The sequence below is a fragment of the Coturnix japonica genome, chromosome 11, assembly GCF_001577835.2.
Source record: "Coturnix japonica isolate 7356 chromosome 11, Coturnix japonica 2.1, whole genome shotgun sequence".
NCBI lineage: Eukaryota > Metazoa > Chordata > Aves > Galliformes > Phasianidae > Coturnix > Coturnix japonica.
In genome coordinates, this window is record NC_029526.1 from 1,477,006 (window position 1) to 1,494,387 (window position 17,382).

The following is a 17,382-nucleotide window of genomic DNA, read 5'->3' on the forward strand; positions in this document are numbered from 1 at the left end:
CACAGTGAGGGGCGGGGGGACAAATGGCAACAGGGGTAGTGGCTTCTCAAAGTGGTTTCAGGGCACTGTGGGTTTGGCTTGGCATCACCAGAGCCTGGGATCCAGGTGGGGAAGAGCGCTGTGGTCCCAAGGCTGAATAGAGGCCAGAAACCCACAGAACCCAATCCCCAGCTCCTACCTTGCTAGCATGAAACTCCAGGCGACGCAGGAAGCGCTCGATTGACTTCACTTGCTGGAAAAGCAGAGATGGTGTGAGAGGCTCCCTGAGATGGGCTGTGGGCCAGGATATGGCCCTGCCCCACACTCCTGCTGTGGGATAGGATGTGTCCCAAGAAGCAGGCGACAAGCCACTGCCGGTATCTGCTTTGTCCTCTGCCACCCTGAGTGCAGAGTCCCAACCCCAGCTGCACAGGGGAAGGTGGGTGTGGAGGGGATGTGGGGAGGTGAGGGGATGGGGCACTGCTCCTGCTTACCTTATCCAGATCGTAGAGAAAGCCCTAGAGGAGAGAGGAGAGGGATAAGATGCAGCACAAAGCCAGCTCTGCTCACCCAGGGAGCACCCACCACCCATAGCATGGCAGGAGGACAGGACCTCGTGCACCATGGGCTGTCCCCTGACATCTCCATAGGACATAGCTGGACCGTGAGCTGCCCCAACCATGACCAGGACCTCGAGCATCTGCACAAAGCTCCTCTCCCTACAGATGCTCCCCAGCACCACTCACCAGGCGCGAATTCCTCTTGGACTCACGGATCTGGGTGCTGAGCTTCTCCAGTTCCAACTGGTGGACCTCCAGGTAGGCCCTGCGGACAGCAGCACCACAGGCTCAGACAGGAACCTCAGCCCATACCACCCAACCCCGATCCCAACCCCTCACAGCCCCAGCACTTACGTCAGACCCTTCTTGAGCGCTTCGTACACCTCATCCAGGCGGTTGGGCTGAGGCACCTTGGGTGGTGGGGATTTGTGGGACATTGAGAACATCCTACTGACCCTGGAGCCAGTCTTGCGGGACACAGTGGGCGTGAAGGGCGAGAGGTTCCTGCTGAGAGAAGGGAGTGAAGCTGACATGGCCATGGTGAGCCCAGAGCAATGGGGTCCTCCTGGGTGCCTGTCAACAGGGAGCTCCAGAAAGGAGGCCAAGTCCCAAGAGCTCCGTCCCAACCTGCCTGCCTCTCCCACAGCTCCCCGGCACCCAGTCAAACCGGCCAGCGGAGCCAGGTGGGACGAGGCCATGTACGACTGCAGGGCTGGGAAATGCTGCCTGCCCCACGTGCCTGTGTCCCCAGGTGAGTGTGACTGCCCCAGAGTGGACATGGAAGAAAGGCTGCCCTGAGAAGTTGTGAGTGTACCGTCCCTGGAGATGCCCAAGGCCATGGATGTCAGCCTGAGCTGGGGAGCAGCACCCATCCCACAGCAGGGGGTTGGAACTGGATGGGCTTTGAGGTCCCCTCCAACCCCAGACATTCTATGATTCCTGATTCTATAGCGAGGCAAACCCACTAAGCTCATGGTGGAGAAGAGCAGGGAGTCAACCCCATCTCAGAGGGCCCCGAGGTGCTGGCTCTGGGGATGCCTCCATGGGATCCTCAGCTCCTTTTAGGAGGGGCAAAGGCAAACCTGCACCCTCCTGAGCCAAGCTGCTCTCCTGAAGTGACCACGGGGGCATCTCCAGCCCAAAACATTCTCTAGAGAGTAACCACGCTCTGCTCCACCCCCAGTGCTTTGGTTGGCCATTGTGCATCCCTGAGGACAGAGGGGGACACCTCAGGTGTCATCACAGGAGCAGCATGGGGACATGTGCCTGTGAACCCCCATCAGCACAGCAGCACACAGCATGCAGATGCCTCCAACACCCAGGAGCACCGCGCATCCTATCACTACCCCTCCTCCCTTGTGCAATGTGAGCCCAGCCCGGCCCCAGAGGCAATGCCCCAGGCAGAACAGCCCTTCCCTTCTGCCCTCTAACGTGGCCACGTCACTCGTCCTGGCCTGGACCTCCCATCCTACGTGACTCCTCGGAGAGCGGCCAGAAGACTTCCCCGCAGCATCAGTACGGGAAAGTGAATGTCCTGGCCTCAACCCAAGCCAACATGATGGGCGAGTGCTTGTTTTGCACATCCATCCCTTCCCCCTCCTCATCTGCCAAAGCTTTGGGCACTACCAGGGAGAGCTGAGTATGGCTGGGGAGCTGCTCCCAGGCATGGGGAGGCTCTATGTGGGCATGTGCCCATGCCATGGAGGTGCCCACTTGGAGCTCATTCATACCACCACTTCCCAACTATTCCTTGCTGGGACTTAAAGGTAAGGAGAACCAAAAAGGGCTCCAAAGCATTAAAATGGAACAGTCCAAACCTACAGCATGTCTGTGTCTCAAGCACCACCCAAAGAGCTGGGAATGGAGCAGAGGAAGGCACAGGGTGGTTCTCCTTGATGTAAGTTTGGCACAGGAGGAGGGAGGATGTGATGGGTGCCACCAAGTCGCCAGCAGTGGAGAGGATGAGCAAGGACCGGCTGTTTGCTGATCCTCACAGCAGAGCTCATGGGCAGCCAAATAAACCTCCCAGCAGCAGGTTTAGGACGGCCCAAAGGAAGCCCTGACTCACACCAGCACTGAGGGAGAAACTTGCAGCCATGGGACATGGAGGGGCTGAGACACAAAGCTTCAAGACCACATTTGTTCAGCCACTAAATGTACTGGGGTGGTCACAGGGCAGCCCTGAGGAACTTCCTGAGGACCAGCCTGCCCTGGGATGGGGACAACCAAGTGTCAGGGTGACATAGGATGGGCTCAGCATCCCCAGTGCCACATCTATGGGTACCAACAATGCCCCCATGGGGAGAAGGGACGGCGCCCTGGCTAATACCACCCTGTCCATCCCCAGCACCCATCTCCTACCTGAAGGGCCGCTCTGCTGTCGAGTTCACCCCGGCGAACGACTGGCTCCTATTGATCTTGGCGACGAGGACTCGGCGCTGCGGCCGCGCAGACAGCGACATTGTTGAGTGTGACCTGGAGGGCCTCCCTGCGGGGACACACGACAACGGGGTCACCACCAGCAAGGCATGGGTACATCACCACATGGCCCATGGGAAGAGGCTGAAGCCCGATGCCCACCACGGTTCCTCCAGGACGTGGCCATGTTAAAGCCCCCGGAGCCCTGTTTGTCCCCACACGTGTCCCGTTGTCCCCCTGCCACCCACTGCAGGCACACGAATGGTGTGGGGCAGGACCCTGCTGCCCAGCCCTGTGAGCAGGACGGAAACCCGCAGACAACAAAGCACTTTGGAAAGTCCCCGGCCTTTGCCAGGAGCTCTGCTGTCAGGAAGGGAAAGGCAGAGCTATTCCCAGTCCTCAAGAAGTCCCCGTGGCCACTGCAGGAGCCTTGAAAACACTACGTGTCCTCATGGCAACAGCATCCACATGTCCCGTGCATGGTAGAGCCAATCCCTGAGTGCCAAAGACCCAGCTGCCACTTGGAGAGCATCGCCACATCTCCAGCCACCCCTGGATGCAGAAGCAGAGGGTCTGTGGCTCCTCCTGGGTGGGCTCCCCAGGGTGAGACGGAGCCCTGAGCCCACCCCAGCCGTCCCCACGCAGCACGCACCTGCCCAGCCAACACAAAGCCATCCTCAGCACCGTGCAATGCCCCGTGTCCTCATTGCCCGCAGACACTGCATCAAAACCACCAGGAGCCAGCAGCTGCCACCACCAATGGCTCTGTGCAAACAGGGCTGGGATGCAGCAGGTCCACGTCCCACACTCTGTGCTCGGTCCGAGCCAAGCAGCTCCGTGGGTCTCGGTGTTGCCTTGGTCCCTTCAGTCACCAGGACAACCCTGCCCCAATTAAGCTCATTAGGAGGAGCTGTAATCCCTGCAGGGCCTGGGCAGATTACCCTCTGCAGGGCAGTTTAATCTGCTCCCCACTGAGCGAGTGAGGCCTGTGGCACAGGTGGGCTGAACTACAGAGAAAGCACCCAGCAGTGCTTGGCACACATGGAGCCCATCCTTCCCAACCCCAGGGGTATGGGGGGTATTCCAGGCTCTCCTTCAGCAGCAGGGAGCACACGGGTGGAAGATGCTGAGGTGGAGCAGTGGCAGGATGGAGTGATGCTCAGTGAATCCCCCAATCCCTCGGGGGGTCCCTCACACTGGGACATGCATCTGACATCGAGCATCATGGCGAGCACTGCCAGGAGCGATGGCACGGCATGGCCAGCTCCATATGTCATGGATATCCTGGGGACTGTGGCTTCATCCCAACCCAAAGCACCGTGACGCTGCACTTATCAGCTCCAGCCTCGTGTTGCCGTGTCCCCAGGGCCAGCAGCTCACTGAGGAGGGGAATGCCCTGTGAACCCCATCCCGCTCACAGCCTGCAGGGCTGCTTGGGGTGCTCAAGCTTGGCACACACGGGCACTGAGTGGCAGCAGGGTCTGTTCCTGGCACGCTCTGCTGGCGGAAGAGAAGCCCCAGCATGGTGCATTCCTGACATTACCGAGATAAGAGTACCTGGTACACCACAGCACCAAGCCCGGGGCACGCTTAGAAGGGATAATGGCCACAGCTCCTCACCCGTGGGGCTCTGGAGCCCCTCACCATGGGGCAGCCAGCACTGGGTGGGTCACCCACATGTCTGTGTCCCCGCCACCCCCCGAGCCCACGGCACATCCCTCCTGCTCCTCGTGGGTGGAGGTCTCACAGGTCTCCAAGCAGCCCGAAGGTCCAGTCCCACAGCCCCACAGAGCCACAGCCCCACAGAGCCACAGCCCCTGCCCCTAATTACAGTGCTAACCAAGCCGCCTTCCGACAAAGCTATGCGCCTCACCGCCCTTCGATTGCGGAGCACCCGCAGCTCTCCCAGTCCTACAGCCTGTCCGTCCGTCCGTCCATCCCCACCGCTTGGTCCAGCAGCTGCAGGCAGTGCACTGGGGACACCCCGTCCCTCCCCTGGGCTCTCAGACCCGGCGGCCGCTCGTGTCCCCGTGCCCGGTGCTCCGCAGATGATTCCAATCCCAGGAATGCTGCTAGCAGCTTCCTTGGGCGCATGGAGGGGGCAGTCCGACCGGCTGGGTTGGTCCCGGCTGGTTTCTGTTCCTGACACTCAGACAGCAGCCTCAGGTCGCTCTTTCGGGTTTATCAACACGGCGGGAGGCTGAGACACCCCAAGAACCCGAACACAAACCGGCTCCTTGTGAGCCCCCAGATGCAGCCAGACACATCGCACCCAACGTCCAGCAAGCAACGCCCGCTGGGTGTCCCCTGGCACAATGGGGTGCACCTGGATCCCCCCACTGGGAGAACTCGCCCTTGTTAGGAGGGCAAACCACGAGGGAGAACCTTTGGATCCTACAAACACAGGCGCTTGGCACCATTCCCTCCGCCCGAGCCGCTGTGTCCTTGTTTGCACAGCTGCATCCCCGCTGCACGCCCCGGCCCCCCGCCAGCCCCTTTCCGGCCCAGGACAGCACTTGGCCGTGTTCAATCCTCCTTCCTGCCCTGCTTCAGAGATGGGGGCATCCGGGGATCAGTGCAGGGCCTGGGAGCCGCCTCCACCCTGACCTCCTCTGCATTACGGCCCCTTCCCCTGCACCCCCCACCCACCGTGCGCAGGGGATTGGGATGTGGATGTTGGGAGTGGGATGAGTCAGTTAGTGTGAACAACACAGCTCTCCAGCTGGGGAGAAGCCAAAGCCATTCGTGTTTGGGGTCACGGAGATGTGGACCCCATGCTGGGTGCCGGGACCCCACACTGGGCCATGGCACCCATGGTGCCGGTACCCACCCTCCTGTCCTGGAGTCGGCTCCTTGCACCAAAGTGGGAGGGCGGCAGGAAAGGGAAGGAGCTGCTAATGGGAAGAATTGGAGGAAGCGCTTATTTACCCCTTGGAGCGTCCCCGAGGAAGGGCAGGGCTGGGCTGGACACATAGGGGGACGGGGACGGAGCACGTCCCGGGGCACCCAGTGGATCTCAGAGGGGGGATGATGGCAGCCCCGAGGTGGCACCCAGGGAGGAGGCTGCCTTAAAGGGTGGTTCAAGCACGACCTGTTTTCTAGGGCATCTCTTGGGATGTGGCCGTGGAGGTGCCGCACCCAGCGGGATGGGTCCCCTGGAGGAGGACAGGGCCCCAGAGTGGGGGAACCCACTGGGATCCCCACCTGTTTGGGTGGGGGGGGGCACCCTCTTCCCCAGACCCTATTGGTCCCAGTGGGGGTGGCAGAACCTCACAAAGGTCCCAGATGCCATCTTCTCTCCCAGGATGTTCATCCCCAGGCAGCTCAGCCCCAAACCCTGCTGGAGAGCTGCAGACAGGAAGAGCCAATACTTGACCCCCAGATACCCATCACAGCCCCACACCTCTGCCATCCCTTGGGTGTCAGACCCCCTGCCCCGTGCCCCTGGCTTTCCTCCCTTATGGCAAAGAGAATGAAATCCCTCACCCCCAAAACACCCCAAAAAGACCAACCGCAGTGCCCCGCCATCCTCAGGGTTCCCTCATCCCCCACCTCACCACCCGGGGTTCCCCACATTAAGAACACATGCATCCAGCACCGCATCACTGAGCTCACCAAGGGGATTCTGCTCTGGGGGACAGAGCACCCCAAGCCCCACAACCCAAACCCCAAACCGTGGCTGTGTTTGGTGTCAGGGAGCCTCCCAACAGTGACTTTATGGCTGTGGGGTCCCTGCTGGGCTCGGTACCTTTCTGCTTCTCGTTCATGGCGGGGAGCGGAGCAGCCCAGCAGGCTCTCATGCTGGGGAGGGCTCGGTGCTGGCTGTCCCCTCCCACACTTCCCCTGCCCATGGGCTGACGGCACTCATGGGCCAGGGGAGGGAGGATGTCCGTCTGTCCAACTGTCCACCCCCTGTGCAGGGAAGGGGCCCCTTTGATAAGCACAGCACAGAGCTCACGTCTCTGCTGTTTCTCTTCTAGGAGGCTTTTTACTTCAGTTGAGTTTTGAACCCTGCCTGGGCTGAGTTTCCCAGCCTGTGCTGTGGTTCTGTGCAGGCTGCTGGGAGCCATTCCCAATGGAAACCCAAGGGCACGGTGCTGGCACCTGGAACAGCACCGCGTTCCTCACACCCCATGGGAATCTGTCATTAAAACCAGCGGGGCGTGAGGGTAACCCACGTGTTTCCACATCCCGAGGGGCCGGACGAGGTACAAGGACAGGGAAAAACCCTTTGCAAAGCAAGATAAGGGCAGCGTGAACCCACGGCCCAGTCCCTGCAAAGCCACGGGACCCCACGGCCCATCTGCAGCACAGATGTGAGCTCTGGGTCCTGCCCTTTGTCTGACCATAGCCATGGCTCCCAAGGAGGAGGCTGGAGCAGCACGGCCCCATCCCGGCTGGGAAGGGCTGCCGTCAGCGCCGCAGGAAGAGACGCCTCCCTCCCGGCTCCCTTCCTGTTTGCTGCTGCTTTTACAGGGAGGTCAGGCAAGGTTCAGGATGAAGAGCAGCAGGGCAGAGCTGTTACAACCCCGAGATGCCATCGGTGCACCCAGGCAGCATCACACTGTGCCATAAGGAGGTGGCACTGGGCACCCCCAGCACCAACCTGGGCACAGCATCCTGCTGCTCAGTGCACTGGTGACACCATCAGGGAGCAGAGCCAGCTGCCCAGCACATTGACACAGCCCTTTTCCTTCATCCCCAATGGAACTGCTGAGCTCCCACTGCTGGCACTGCAGTGCTGACATCCCGCTGGCTGCTGCCCCAAGCTGGTGCCCGGCACACGCCCAGGCAATGCGCCGGCAGCCCTGGCCCATGCCAGCTCGTTTGTCCTCATTAAAGCTTAACGAGGGCTGCCTGCTGCTGGGCAGTGAGGGCATTGTGCAATGGGAGGATGCCCAAAGGGATGCGGGTATGGCATCCCATCCAGGTGATGTCCCATCTTATATGGCTGGTGTCCCCATCATCTGCTTCTCTGCTGGGTCTGAGCCTCCCAGTGCGTCCCAGTGGGGATGGACTGGTTGGAGCTGGATGCAGGATGAACACCCTACAGATCCCACATCCCAGAGGCGCTGAGCACTGGAGATGTCCCAGCACTGCTGTCCCCAGTGCCACTACATAGAGGCCACCTCCAAGGCCGCCATCTCCATGTCCACCTGCCCCTGGTGACAGCGGCACCAATCAGACAAAGGCGATGGAGGAGCTATTTCAGCCCCCCCAGGCAGCCCCAGGGAAGGGGCTGGGCAGGATCCCATGGCACCCGAAGGGGCGGGCACAGGGGGCACCTGGGAGGGGGCTGGAGGTGACAGTGCGGGTGACAAAGTCGTCCCCGTCGGGTTGGGCCGGAGCCCTCTCGTCACTTCCTTGCGCCGTCCCCACGCGGGGCAGAAATAGCACAGATATAAGCGGCGGCCCTATAAATAGCCCTAAGAGCAGGGCCTGGGGCCGGCCGGTGGGAGCGGCCCTACAGCCCCGCAAAGCAGAGGCCCCGCAGCCCCCAAACCACAGCCAGTGCCATCACAGCCCCCGCCCTACATGGGGGTCCCTGGGGGCACCCTAAAGCAGCCCAGCTCCACGCGTCACCCCCGGCCCCGCTCGGCCCCGCCGGCCCCATGCGGGGACACGGCAGAGCCCCGATCCGGTCACTATGGCCGGGATAAGGGGTGAAGCCGCCCGCTCCGCTTGGGGGTGCCCTAAATGGATCCGGATCAGGGCCAGGGCGCAGTGGGGAAGGGGTTAACGGCACTCCGCTTCCCAAAGGATTCCTTGGCAGGGCCGGGAGACAGGAGGATGGGGCCGGCAACAAAGCCAGATCTGTCTCATTAATTCCTCCGAGCATTCCTCCCTCCGCAGCGAGGAGGAGGACGAGGCGGCAGCCCCCAGACATGGCCGTCTCCTCCCGTCCCCACGGGGCACGACGGGATCTCGGCCCCCTCCGCCCGAGCTCCGCTGTCACCGGGGGTCGCCGCGTCCCCGAGGCGTCCCCCCCCCACCCCCCCTCTGTCCGGATAAGGGGATAAAGAGCCCCAACGTCGCCCCCGGCCGCTCCCCAAAGGGTGACCCCAGCGCGGAGCCCCCGCCGCGGTGACAGCGGCCGAGCCCGGCGGCACTCACATGTCCCGGGAGCGGCGGGCGACGGGAGCGGGCCTGGCTGGGAGCATCGCCTTTGTTCCTCTCCCATGGACGGGGAGCAGGCAGGGACGGCTCAGAGCCGCTTGGCAGCGCCCACCCCGGCCACTCTCCATGGAAACCAGAGAGCCATGTGATTTAGGCAGGAAACCACGGCACGGCCGGCGCCAATGGCGGAGCCGGCAAGCGCCTCCCCTCCGGACATCCCTCGGGAACCGACACCGACACACTGCGACAGTCACACCGACATCACATCACACCGCCCGGCCCCGTGCTGGGCAATAGAAGGGAGGCGAAGGGCCGTGGCTGAGCTTGGTCGGTGGTGCAGACCCAAAGACTCCAGCGCCCACTGGGTGACACCCCGTGCCCTGAATGCTGTCCCCTATGTGGAGCTCTGGGGATGTTAGGGAGGACATTGCCCATGTTCAGTGCCAGGAATAGCAAGTGGGAGACCCAAACCCCAACCAGCCCTAACCCTAACCCTAAGTGCCAACCCTACCACTAACCCTAATCAACCCTAACCCCAAGTCCCAACCCTACCCCTAACCCTAACCAACCCTAACCCTAACCCCAACCCCAACCTTAACTCTTTCTTGTTGCTCTCCCCCCTGTCCTAGATCACACTGAACTGACCCAGTTTTAATTGGGACTGATGGCTTTCTGGCCCCGGAGAGACAGCAGCACTGCAAGGACAAGACGGCACAGAGCTTCAGAGATGTAATAACCCTAATTAGCTGATTGGCACACCTTGTATCTAAGCAGAGCAGGGCAATATCAGTGACAAGGAAAGTGCTGTGCCAAGGACACCCTGCGAGGAGCCGGGTGTCCCAGTGCTATGGCCGGCCCTGTTACCTGGAGGTGAACATAGAGGAGAGGACAGCAAGTCCCTTGGGTAGCAAGGAGAAGGCAAACCTATGGGCAGACATGGAGGGAACTGGAGAGCAGCATGGGGATCAATCAGCCCAGGGATGGTCAGTGGGGTGTATGGGTGGTCAGTGGGTGTATGGATGGTCAGTGGGTGAATGGACGGTTAGTAGGCTGTATGGATGGTCAGTGGGGTGTATGGATGGTCAGTGGGGTGTATGGACGGTTAGTAGGATGGGTGGATGGTCTGTGTCCAGTTGTCTCCATGTCTCTAGGCTGTGGAGCAGCAACTGACCCAAGTCTGGATAACAAACAGCACAGCTCACCCCAGTGCAGGAGATCCCCAGCTCCAACTATGCGCACTGATCACATCCCATGGTGCCATATCTCCACTGTTCTTGGACACCTCTAGGGATGGTGACTGCTTCACTTCCCTGGGCAGCTGTGCCAGTGCCTCACTGCTCGTTGGAGAAGAAATTATTTCCAGTACCCAACCTGAGCATCCTCTGGAGCAACTCAAAGCCATCACCTCCTAACAGGGGTCGCAGAGCCATGAGCTCTCCCCTCAGCTCCTCTTCTCCACACTGACCCACCCCATTCCCTCAGCTGCTCCCACAGCACTGTGCTCAGACCCCTCACTGCTCCTTCCCCTTCTCTGGATGCCCTGGATGTCAGGTCTCGAGCCACGTCCTCTCCCCTTGCAGCAGAAGGCACGAGGCCAAGGCTTGGCTCCATGCCTCCCTCCATGTACACCCTGCAGCGCTGCATTGTCGGCATTCCTGCTCCCTGCTGGAGCGATGCAGGACGGAGCCTCCAGCCCCCCAAACCTCACAGCCACGACTTCACCCTCAGTGTCCCACAGCACAATGCCACACACTGCTGCAGCTTTCCCAGGACCCCAGGTTGCAAAGCAGAGGAGAAGGACCTGGGAAGGAGTTAACGGAGGACGGAGGTTGACTCACAGCTCTGAGCTCTGCTGGAAACCTGGCCAGCTCAGGCAGACTGCAAGCTGGCACCCATGGCACGGCTCTGCAGCAGAGCTGCCCTCCCCTCTCCCATTTCTCTGCCCCACGAGGATGGCAAGAAGCATCCCCAGCCTGGATGAAGGGGATGGATGCAATGCTGGGTCTGTGTCGTCAACCCTGCGCCGTAGGAAACATCTCACGCCCCGCAGTAATCACTCTAAAAGTATTTGTGATTCACAGGATTCCTGCAGCCCCTGCGGGCCTGTCCCACGCGGCAGGAAGGCTGAGCTCATGGCCGAGCTGCACGCGGCTCAGAGCGGGGTTGGCACCAATAGGTTCAACTCATGGCACTGGGCAGACCCCGGGCATGACCGAGGTGGCCCCCAGGGATGGGTCAAAGCTCCCTCCTACAGCAAATAATCACTGCCCTCCAGATGGAATAACAACAAAAGCACTGGGACATGGGTCAAGGAAATGAGAAAGGGTGAGCAAGCTGCAGGGCAATAGGAAGCAGCTGTAACCATCTCCTGTCCCTGCTGGACTGGCGCTCCACCCGCAGCAAGGCACATACAAATGCTGTTTCCTATTGTTTTGATGTGCATGAGAGGGTACCGTGGAGCAAGGAGGTCTCTTAGGGACCCCAGCATGCAGTGGGGACAGGCATCAGGTGGGGTGATGGTGGGGAGGACGCCAGCTCCTTCTGCTGGAGTCAGGGCAGAGCTGCCCACCTCACCTTGGCACACCAAAGTATGGGGACAGAGGTTGGAGCTTGTAGTCATGCTCTGCCCTCCCGCTGCCCTCAGCTTTTGCTTCCCTATGTATCCCCCTCCTGCTTGGAAGAAGCCTTTGTCCCCTCATTCTCCATGACCCCAGTCAGGAGGAGAAGCCTCCAAGCACCTCCTTGAGTCCCCCCCATCTGAGCCCTCCTCTCCATGCCTGGGGCTGAGACACAACACCAACCAGCACGTCGGAGCCGTTGGGAACAAGCGATGTTCCTGCATGGCATGTGGCCCCGACAGTGCTGGCTTTGCTTTAAAGAGTAACTTTATCCTGTAATAACAAACAGGAGGAGCCAAGCTCCTCCCCAGCACTGCTTCCTTGGCTCCAAGGAGGGGGACAGTGAAGAGAAAGCTGATCTGAGCTGCCAAAGTTTGCTGCTGGCGGGGCCAAGGATGCGGCAGGGGATGCTCAGTGGGAACGACCCCTCCAGCCCTGCTGCAGGGCTGAACACAGCACGCCCCAGCTCTGGGTGGCTGGATCTCCTCCACCATCCCCACAGCCCCCAGTACATGGATGGGGCACCTCCAGTTGGAAGATCTAACCTGACACGTGCCCAAGCCTAAGCGTGTCCCCCATAAAGCCAATGGGACCTGCCTAAGTTTCTCCCTGCCCAACACACTGGGGAGACTCCTTCCCAGGGAAACAGGGGAGTCCCCATGCCCAGAGGTGTCCAAGGACCATGGAGTTGTGGCACTGAGGGCTGTGGTCTGTAGGCATGGTGGGGTGGTTTGAGAGGAAGCTCCGGGCAGGATCAGTCCAACTTACAGTGAGCAGAGACAGCAAGGAGGGAACCATGGATACCTCCAAAGCACAACAAGCCCAGCATCCTCTGTCACCATGGGGACGTGCCAGGAAGGAACCCTTGGGGCACAGCATGGCTGGGGAAGATGCTGGTCCCCAGGAGGGCAAAGGCAGCACTGAGCTCTCAGCACAGGCTGACAGGGCAGGGAGCAGCAGGGCAGGAAGCAGTGGGGCTAACAATAACACAAAGGAGGGGGATGCTGGTGGGACTGGGGGACCAAATAGCAGCCAGTAGCCCCAGCCCCATGGCTGCGGTGTATGGGAGGAAGCCTTGGCTCATTATCTGCCTGGGCCAGTGTGTGCTTCCTGCCCAGCTGTGTTTCTCCCACAGCCAGCACCCTCCTCTATGGCAGATCCCCATGTGGCAGGGCTGGGAGCAGCCACTGGGACCGCGGTGTCACGGGTGTCCCCGCGGTGAGCGCCCTGCTGCTCTGTCCCATGGGAGAGGAGGGAGATGCGGACTCACTCAGGTCCCGTCTGAGGTCCCAGCACTTCTTGCTTATCGCTCCAGCGATGCTCTGGAGCTCCCACACCGGCCGTGCTGTCCGTGTCCTCACCAGCTGCTTTCTGACCCTCCTCCTGCTGCCGCTCCACCTCCCAGCGCTGAGGCCGGCAGGTCACACCGTGGAGCAGCCCCATGCCACCCCCACTCCCTTCTTTCACTCCTCTCCTCCTGGAGCAGCATCGTCATCCATGGGGCTTTTGGCCCCACCTGATGCAGAACCTGCCCTCAGGTCCCCATCCCAGCAATCAGCTGTTCCCGGGTGAGCAGAGAGGCAATGGGTGCCACCCTGCACCGTCACAGCGAGCAGGGGGAGTGGGGGGCTCTGACACTGCCCAGAGCTGGGAGATAAGGCTGACACAAAGGGCAAAGGCAGCGAAAGGGAGTGAGCAAGGCAGGAAACATCGGGCTGGGGAGGAAGCGTGGAGATAATCAGCTGCGTGAGCACAAACACCCGGAACTTGTGCAAAGGAAGAGCCGGCACCGCTTGGCAAAAGCATTGGAGCAGGGAGACCTCACCCCTCACCCAGCCTTCCTGAGCATACAGTACTGAGGGTCTCCCTTTACACCCAGGGATACTCCCAGCACCCCTCAGCTTTATAGGGGCAGCTTGTTTGTCTTCTCAGCCTGCCTGGGGACCCCAAGAAGGATGGATAAGCTCACAAGCCCTGGCAGCTCTCCGACCCGCAGCCATGGGAAGCTGACCCAGGCTGGGACACAGGTGCTCCCTGCTGTGCCTTTTCCTGCCCTCTCCAAAGTCTGGGCTGCTAAATGTCACTGGCTTGGGAGCACCCGGAGCTGAAAATACTCACTGATGTGACTCAGTGGGCTGCTGGGGTCAGGGCTGGTTGGAGGTCTCTAAAGCACAGCAGGACCAAGCCATGGTCCCAGCAAGGCCATCTATCCCAGTGCTCAGCCAGATTGCAGAAAGGAGCCTGGTCAAGGGAGACTGGTTGGGAAATGAGGGGCTTCAGGGGCTGGATTTCCCATTCCCAAGGGTACTGTGCCCAGTTACAGCTCAAAATTGGGAATGGCTTGGGGTCACCAAATGGGCTGTGGCACTGCTGGATATCTCAGCCCCAGTGCTGCTCACACAGACACTGCACCCAGCACAAAGTCCCACCAAGAGATTCATGGCAGCTGGGAAAAGCATTAATTGACCATTGTGTTTATTAACCATTCAGATGCAGGGACCACAGTTTGCCCTGCACAGCCAGTGGCAGTGTCCTGGGTAGGTTACTTGCATGCCACACTGTGATGAGCATCCTGGGGTCTCAGGGTACCCCTGGCACTGTGTGGTCCCTCACAGGGGCTCACCATGGAATTGCTTTGCCTTCCCAGTTGAGCAGCATCCCGCTGTGCTTCTCAGAGAGGATGGGCAGCACTGACAGCAGCCCTTGCACACTCGTGTCCACTGTCAGGTCAGCCTGCAAAGGGCATCAGTGAGGAGCAGGGCTGAGATCCACCAGCACCCATCCCAGCTCACTCCCATCCCAGCAAAGCTCCCTGCCCCCAGAATGGGGAGATCCACAGGAGATGGGATGGGAGAACATTTGGGTATCTGCATGGTTTGGGCTAAGATGCAGGTTTAAGGGCAGCTCCAGGAACCGGACACACAGAGCTGAGCCATGTAGAAGGTCCTGCTGCAAGTGGGAGGCTATGTGCAGTTTTATCAACTCCTCATGGTTACAAGGACTCCGTCCCCCACCCCAAGAGAGGGATCCTGCAGTGTGAATAACCCCTTACAGGATGAGTCCTATGAGATGGAGGTCTCATCGCAGCACATCTTTGGGACAACCCAAAGCCTTTTCCCCCCTAACCAGCCTCCTCCAGCCTGGGGTGGAGGTTCTGGTACAGGGCATGTGCCAGTGTTCCAAGGTGCACCGTGCAGAGAGGCCCATGTCCTGCAGAAGCTCAGCCTGCACCCACCTCCTGGGTGCCCATGTCAGTTTTCACCCAGCCGGGGTGAAGTGCCACGCACAGGATCCCAGCCTCGCCATAGGTCAGAGCCTGGCACCTGGTGAGCATGTTGAGGGCAGCCTGGGGGAGGGAGGAAGCATTAGAGTGCTGCCCTAAGACCAGGACTGACAAGGTCCAGCTCTAACTCCCAGCCAGCACCTGAGCCCCATCTCCTTACCTTGCTGCAGCGGTAGGAGATGACCGGCTTGAAGTAGGACTCGGGAGTTCTCTCAATGGACCCCAAGACAGTGGAGATGTTGATGATGGCTGCCTTGTTGCAACTCAGTCCTTTTTCCTTGCTGTCCTGGGCAGCTTTCTTCAAGAGAGGCAGGAATGCCTGGGAACAAGCAGCATGGTGGGTGCCCATGTCCCAAGCTGGCCCACCAGCTGCTGCCTAAGAGAGTGTGTGAGCACCAGCCAGCACCATCCTCTCCTTCTCACATCCTCAGAAAGCTTCCAAAAGCCTTATGGGACCTTCACAGTGACACAGCTGAAGCCACAAGGAGCAGAAGGCAGAGTTACCTGGGCCATCAGCAGCGGTCCCACCGCATTGGTCTTGTATGCCCGTATCATCTCCTCCGAGTCCACCGTCTCCAGTGACACCGGGGTAAAGATGCCAGCGTTGTTTATCAGCAGGTTCAGCCCCGCGCCGTTCAGCTTCCTCTCCACAATCTTTGCTGCGCTGACAATCGCTGAGGGATCTGCAACATCTGCAAGTGGCAGAGAATGAGCTTCGGCCCCATTCCCCTGCTTACATTTGTTCCTCAACGCTGAACATCCTTATAATCCCCGGGGCTGGGGTCCACCCGAGGGTGTTGGGGGGAAGGTATGGGTTAAAGCACAGAGAGCAGCTGGGCGTCCCGGTGTGTGCTTGTCTCATCCCATTATGGGCACCAGAGGGTGCTGTGCAACCAGCTCAGAGCGCCCTGGCACCCAAAATCTGTGCAATGTTCGGGGTGCCCTGCAGACAGCCCTATGGTGGCAAAGCGCTGCCTCGACATTCCCGGTGGGGAGGGGGTCGGGGAGTCAGTCCCCATTGAGACAGCCCATGGTTGGTCTCCTATAGACCCCCATCCTGTGGCCACAGGGCAGTGGGACGCTGTGGCTGTGGGAGGTGTGGGATGAGGTGGGGTGAAGGAATTGGGCTTTGGGTGGTAGCAGCACTTGTAGGTAAGTGTTGGGATGTGGAGCCAAACGCAGCAGCCAGGGATGGGAGGAGAAATGGGACCAGCGTGGTTGGTGGCACGAAGGTATCAGCCAACAGGGAGGGAACACCTACCCAGCTTCACCAGCACCAGGTTTGGGTGTTTGGATGCCAGATCTCTCAGCTCCTGTGAAAAGAAACACAGACACCATCAGCAGGAGGTGGCTGTGATGCCAAGAGCAATGCCAGGGCCATAGTCATCCCTTCTGAAGTCTGGGCTGGGCATGGGGAATGCTGGCAAACACTTGTCAGCACCCTGTGATGACCAGGGGGCATTTCCCCCCCTGCTGCCCAGCTCTCCCCCAGCCACCTCTCACCCCAACACCTGAAGGGCAACGAGGAGTGACAGCATTAATGTGGTTCCTCTCCACAGTTCATGTCTGCTCCACCTCTTGGCCAACCCAGCACTGTACAATGGCCACACTCAGACACCAGCAGGCTGCCAGCCTTGCTCTCAGCACAGCTCAGCCCTCACCACCAACACACTGCGGCCTTCCTGCCGCCCTCACCCCCACCACCCCTCAGCCCCCACCCAACGCTGACCTTCCCCCGTGGCCCCTCGGGGTCCCGGCAGGTCGCAAAGATGTGTGTGGGTGGGTGAGGCCCCCCAAGGAGCTGCCTGACCAGCTCCAGCCCGATGCCGCGGTTGGAGCCGGTGAGCAGCACGCAATGTGCCCGCAGAGCCGCCATGCCCCCCTGCCCGCTGCCCTGGGGAGGGCCCAGCCTGGCACCTCCCTCCTGGGGCCCAGCGCAATGCTTCAGCCCTGTGTGCGCAGAGGGTGCTGTTGTGGGGCTGGTTTACGTTCTTTTTTTGCACAGACACTGAGCTGAAACGCTGCCAGCACATGTAAATAGACCAGAAAATCAATCCTGAGTAGTAAAAAGAGCCCTGAGAAAAGTGTCAGCCCAAGAAGCTCTTGTTGAACGGCCTACGGGGTGTGCGTTGTTCTGCTCCATTCTGGGATTTGAAACACGAGTGATTCTGAGCAGTTCTGTTGGCTGAATGTTGGGAGTGTTCCATGAGACTGAAAGGAGAAAGGAAATGGAGAGGAAGAAAGAGAAAAGGAAGGAGAGGAAGAATAAAGGAAGGGTACAAAAAAGGGGGTGAAAGGGAAAAGAGGAGATACAAGGGAGAAGAGAGGAGACAGGAAGGATATGAGGACAGGAAGGAGAGGAGGAAGAAGAGAAAGTGACACGACGCAAGGTCCAATAGGACAAGGA

General features: G+C 60.2%; 2 protein-coding genes across 9 annotated transcripts in view; both read right to left on the reverse strand.

Annotated features, from left to right (window-relative positions):
• RIPOR1 (RHO family interacting cell polarization regulator 1) overlaps positions 1–13,336 on the reverse strand; it is a 21,806-nt gene extending 8,470 nt beyond the window's left edge. For 2 of the 7 annotated variants that reach the window (XM_015873648.2, XM_015873650.2), the window contains exons 1-6: positions 6,706–6,795; positions 2,901–3,027; positions 894–1,046; positions 726–804; positions 474–497; positions 179–232 (exon numbers count right to left, since the gene is read on the reverse strand). In XM_015873648.2, the coding sequence (XP_015729134.1) occupies positions 179–232; positions 474–497; positions 726–804; positions 894–1,046; positions 2,901–3,027; positions 6,706–6,757 (489 nt within the window). In that variant the 5' untranslated portion in view covers positions 6,758–6,795. Of the gene's footprint in view, positions 1–178; positions 233–473; positions 498–725; positions 805–893; positions 1,047–2,900; positions 3,028–4,830; positions 5,270–6,705; positions 6,796–9,071; positions 9,265–12,460; positions 12,537–12,962 lie in introns of those variants that run through there. The other 5 variants (XM_015873653.2, XM_032447168.1, XM_015873652.2 and 2 more) reach the window with 5 other exon arrangements.
• Positions 13,337–14,150: 814 nt separating this feature from the next.
• Positions 14,151–16,912, reverse strand: LOC107319130 (C-factor-like). Of its 2 annotated transcripts, XM_015873765.2 has the most exons (6): positions 16,705–16,899; positions 16,237–16,288; positions 15,480–15,667; positions 15,136–15,294; positions 14,928–15,038; positions 14,151–14,425 (listed from the first exon to the last, which is right to left on the reverse strand). In XM_015873765.2, the coding sequence occupies exons 1-6, from the start codon at positions 16,849–16,851 to the stop codon at positions 14,312–14,314; spliced, it is 771 nt and encodes a 256-aa protein (XP_015729251.1). In that variant the 5' UTR covers positions 16,852–16,899; the 3' UTR covers positions 14,151–14,311. The 2 variants fall into 2 exon arrangements, with proteins under 2 accessions (XP_015729251.1, XP_032303071.1); XM_032447180.1 differs by lacking the exon at positions 14,928–15,038 and having other exon boundaries at positions 16,705–16,912.
• Positions 16,913–17,382: the final 470 nt, after the last annotated feature.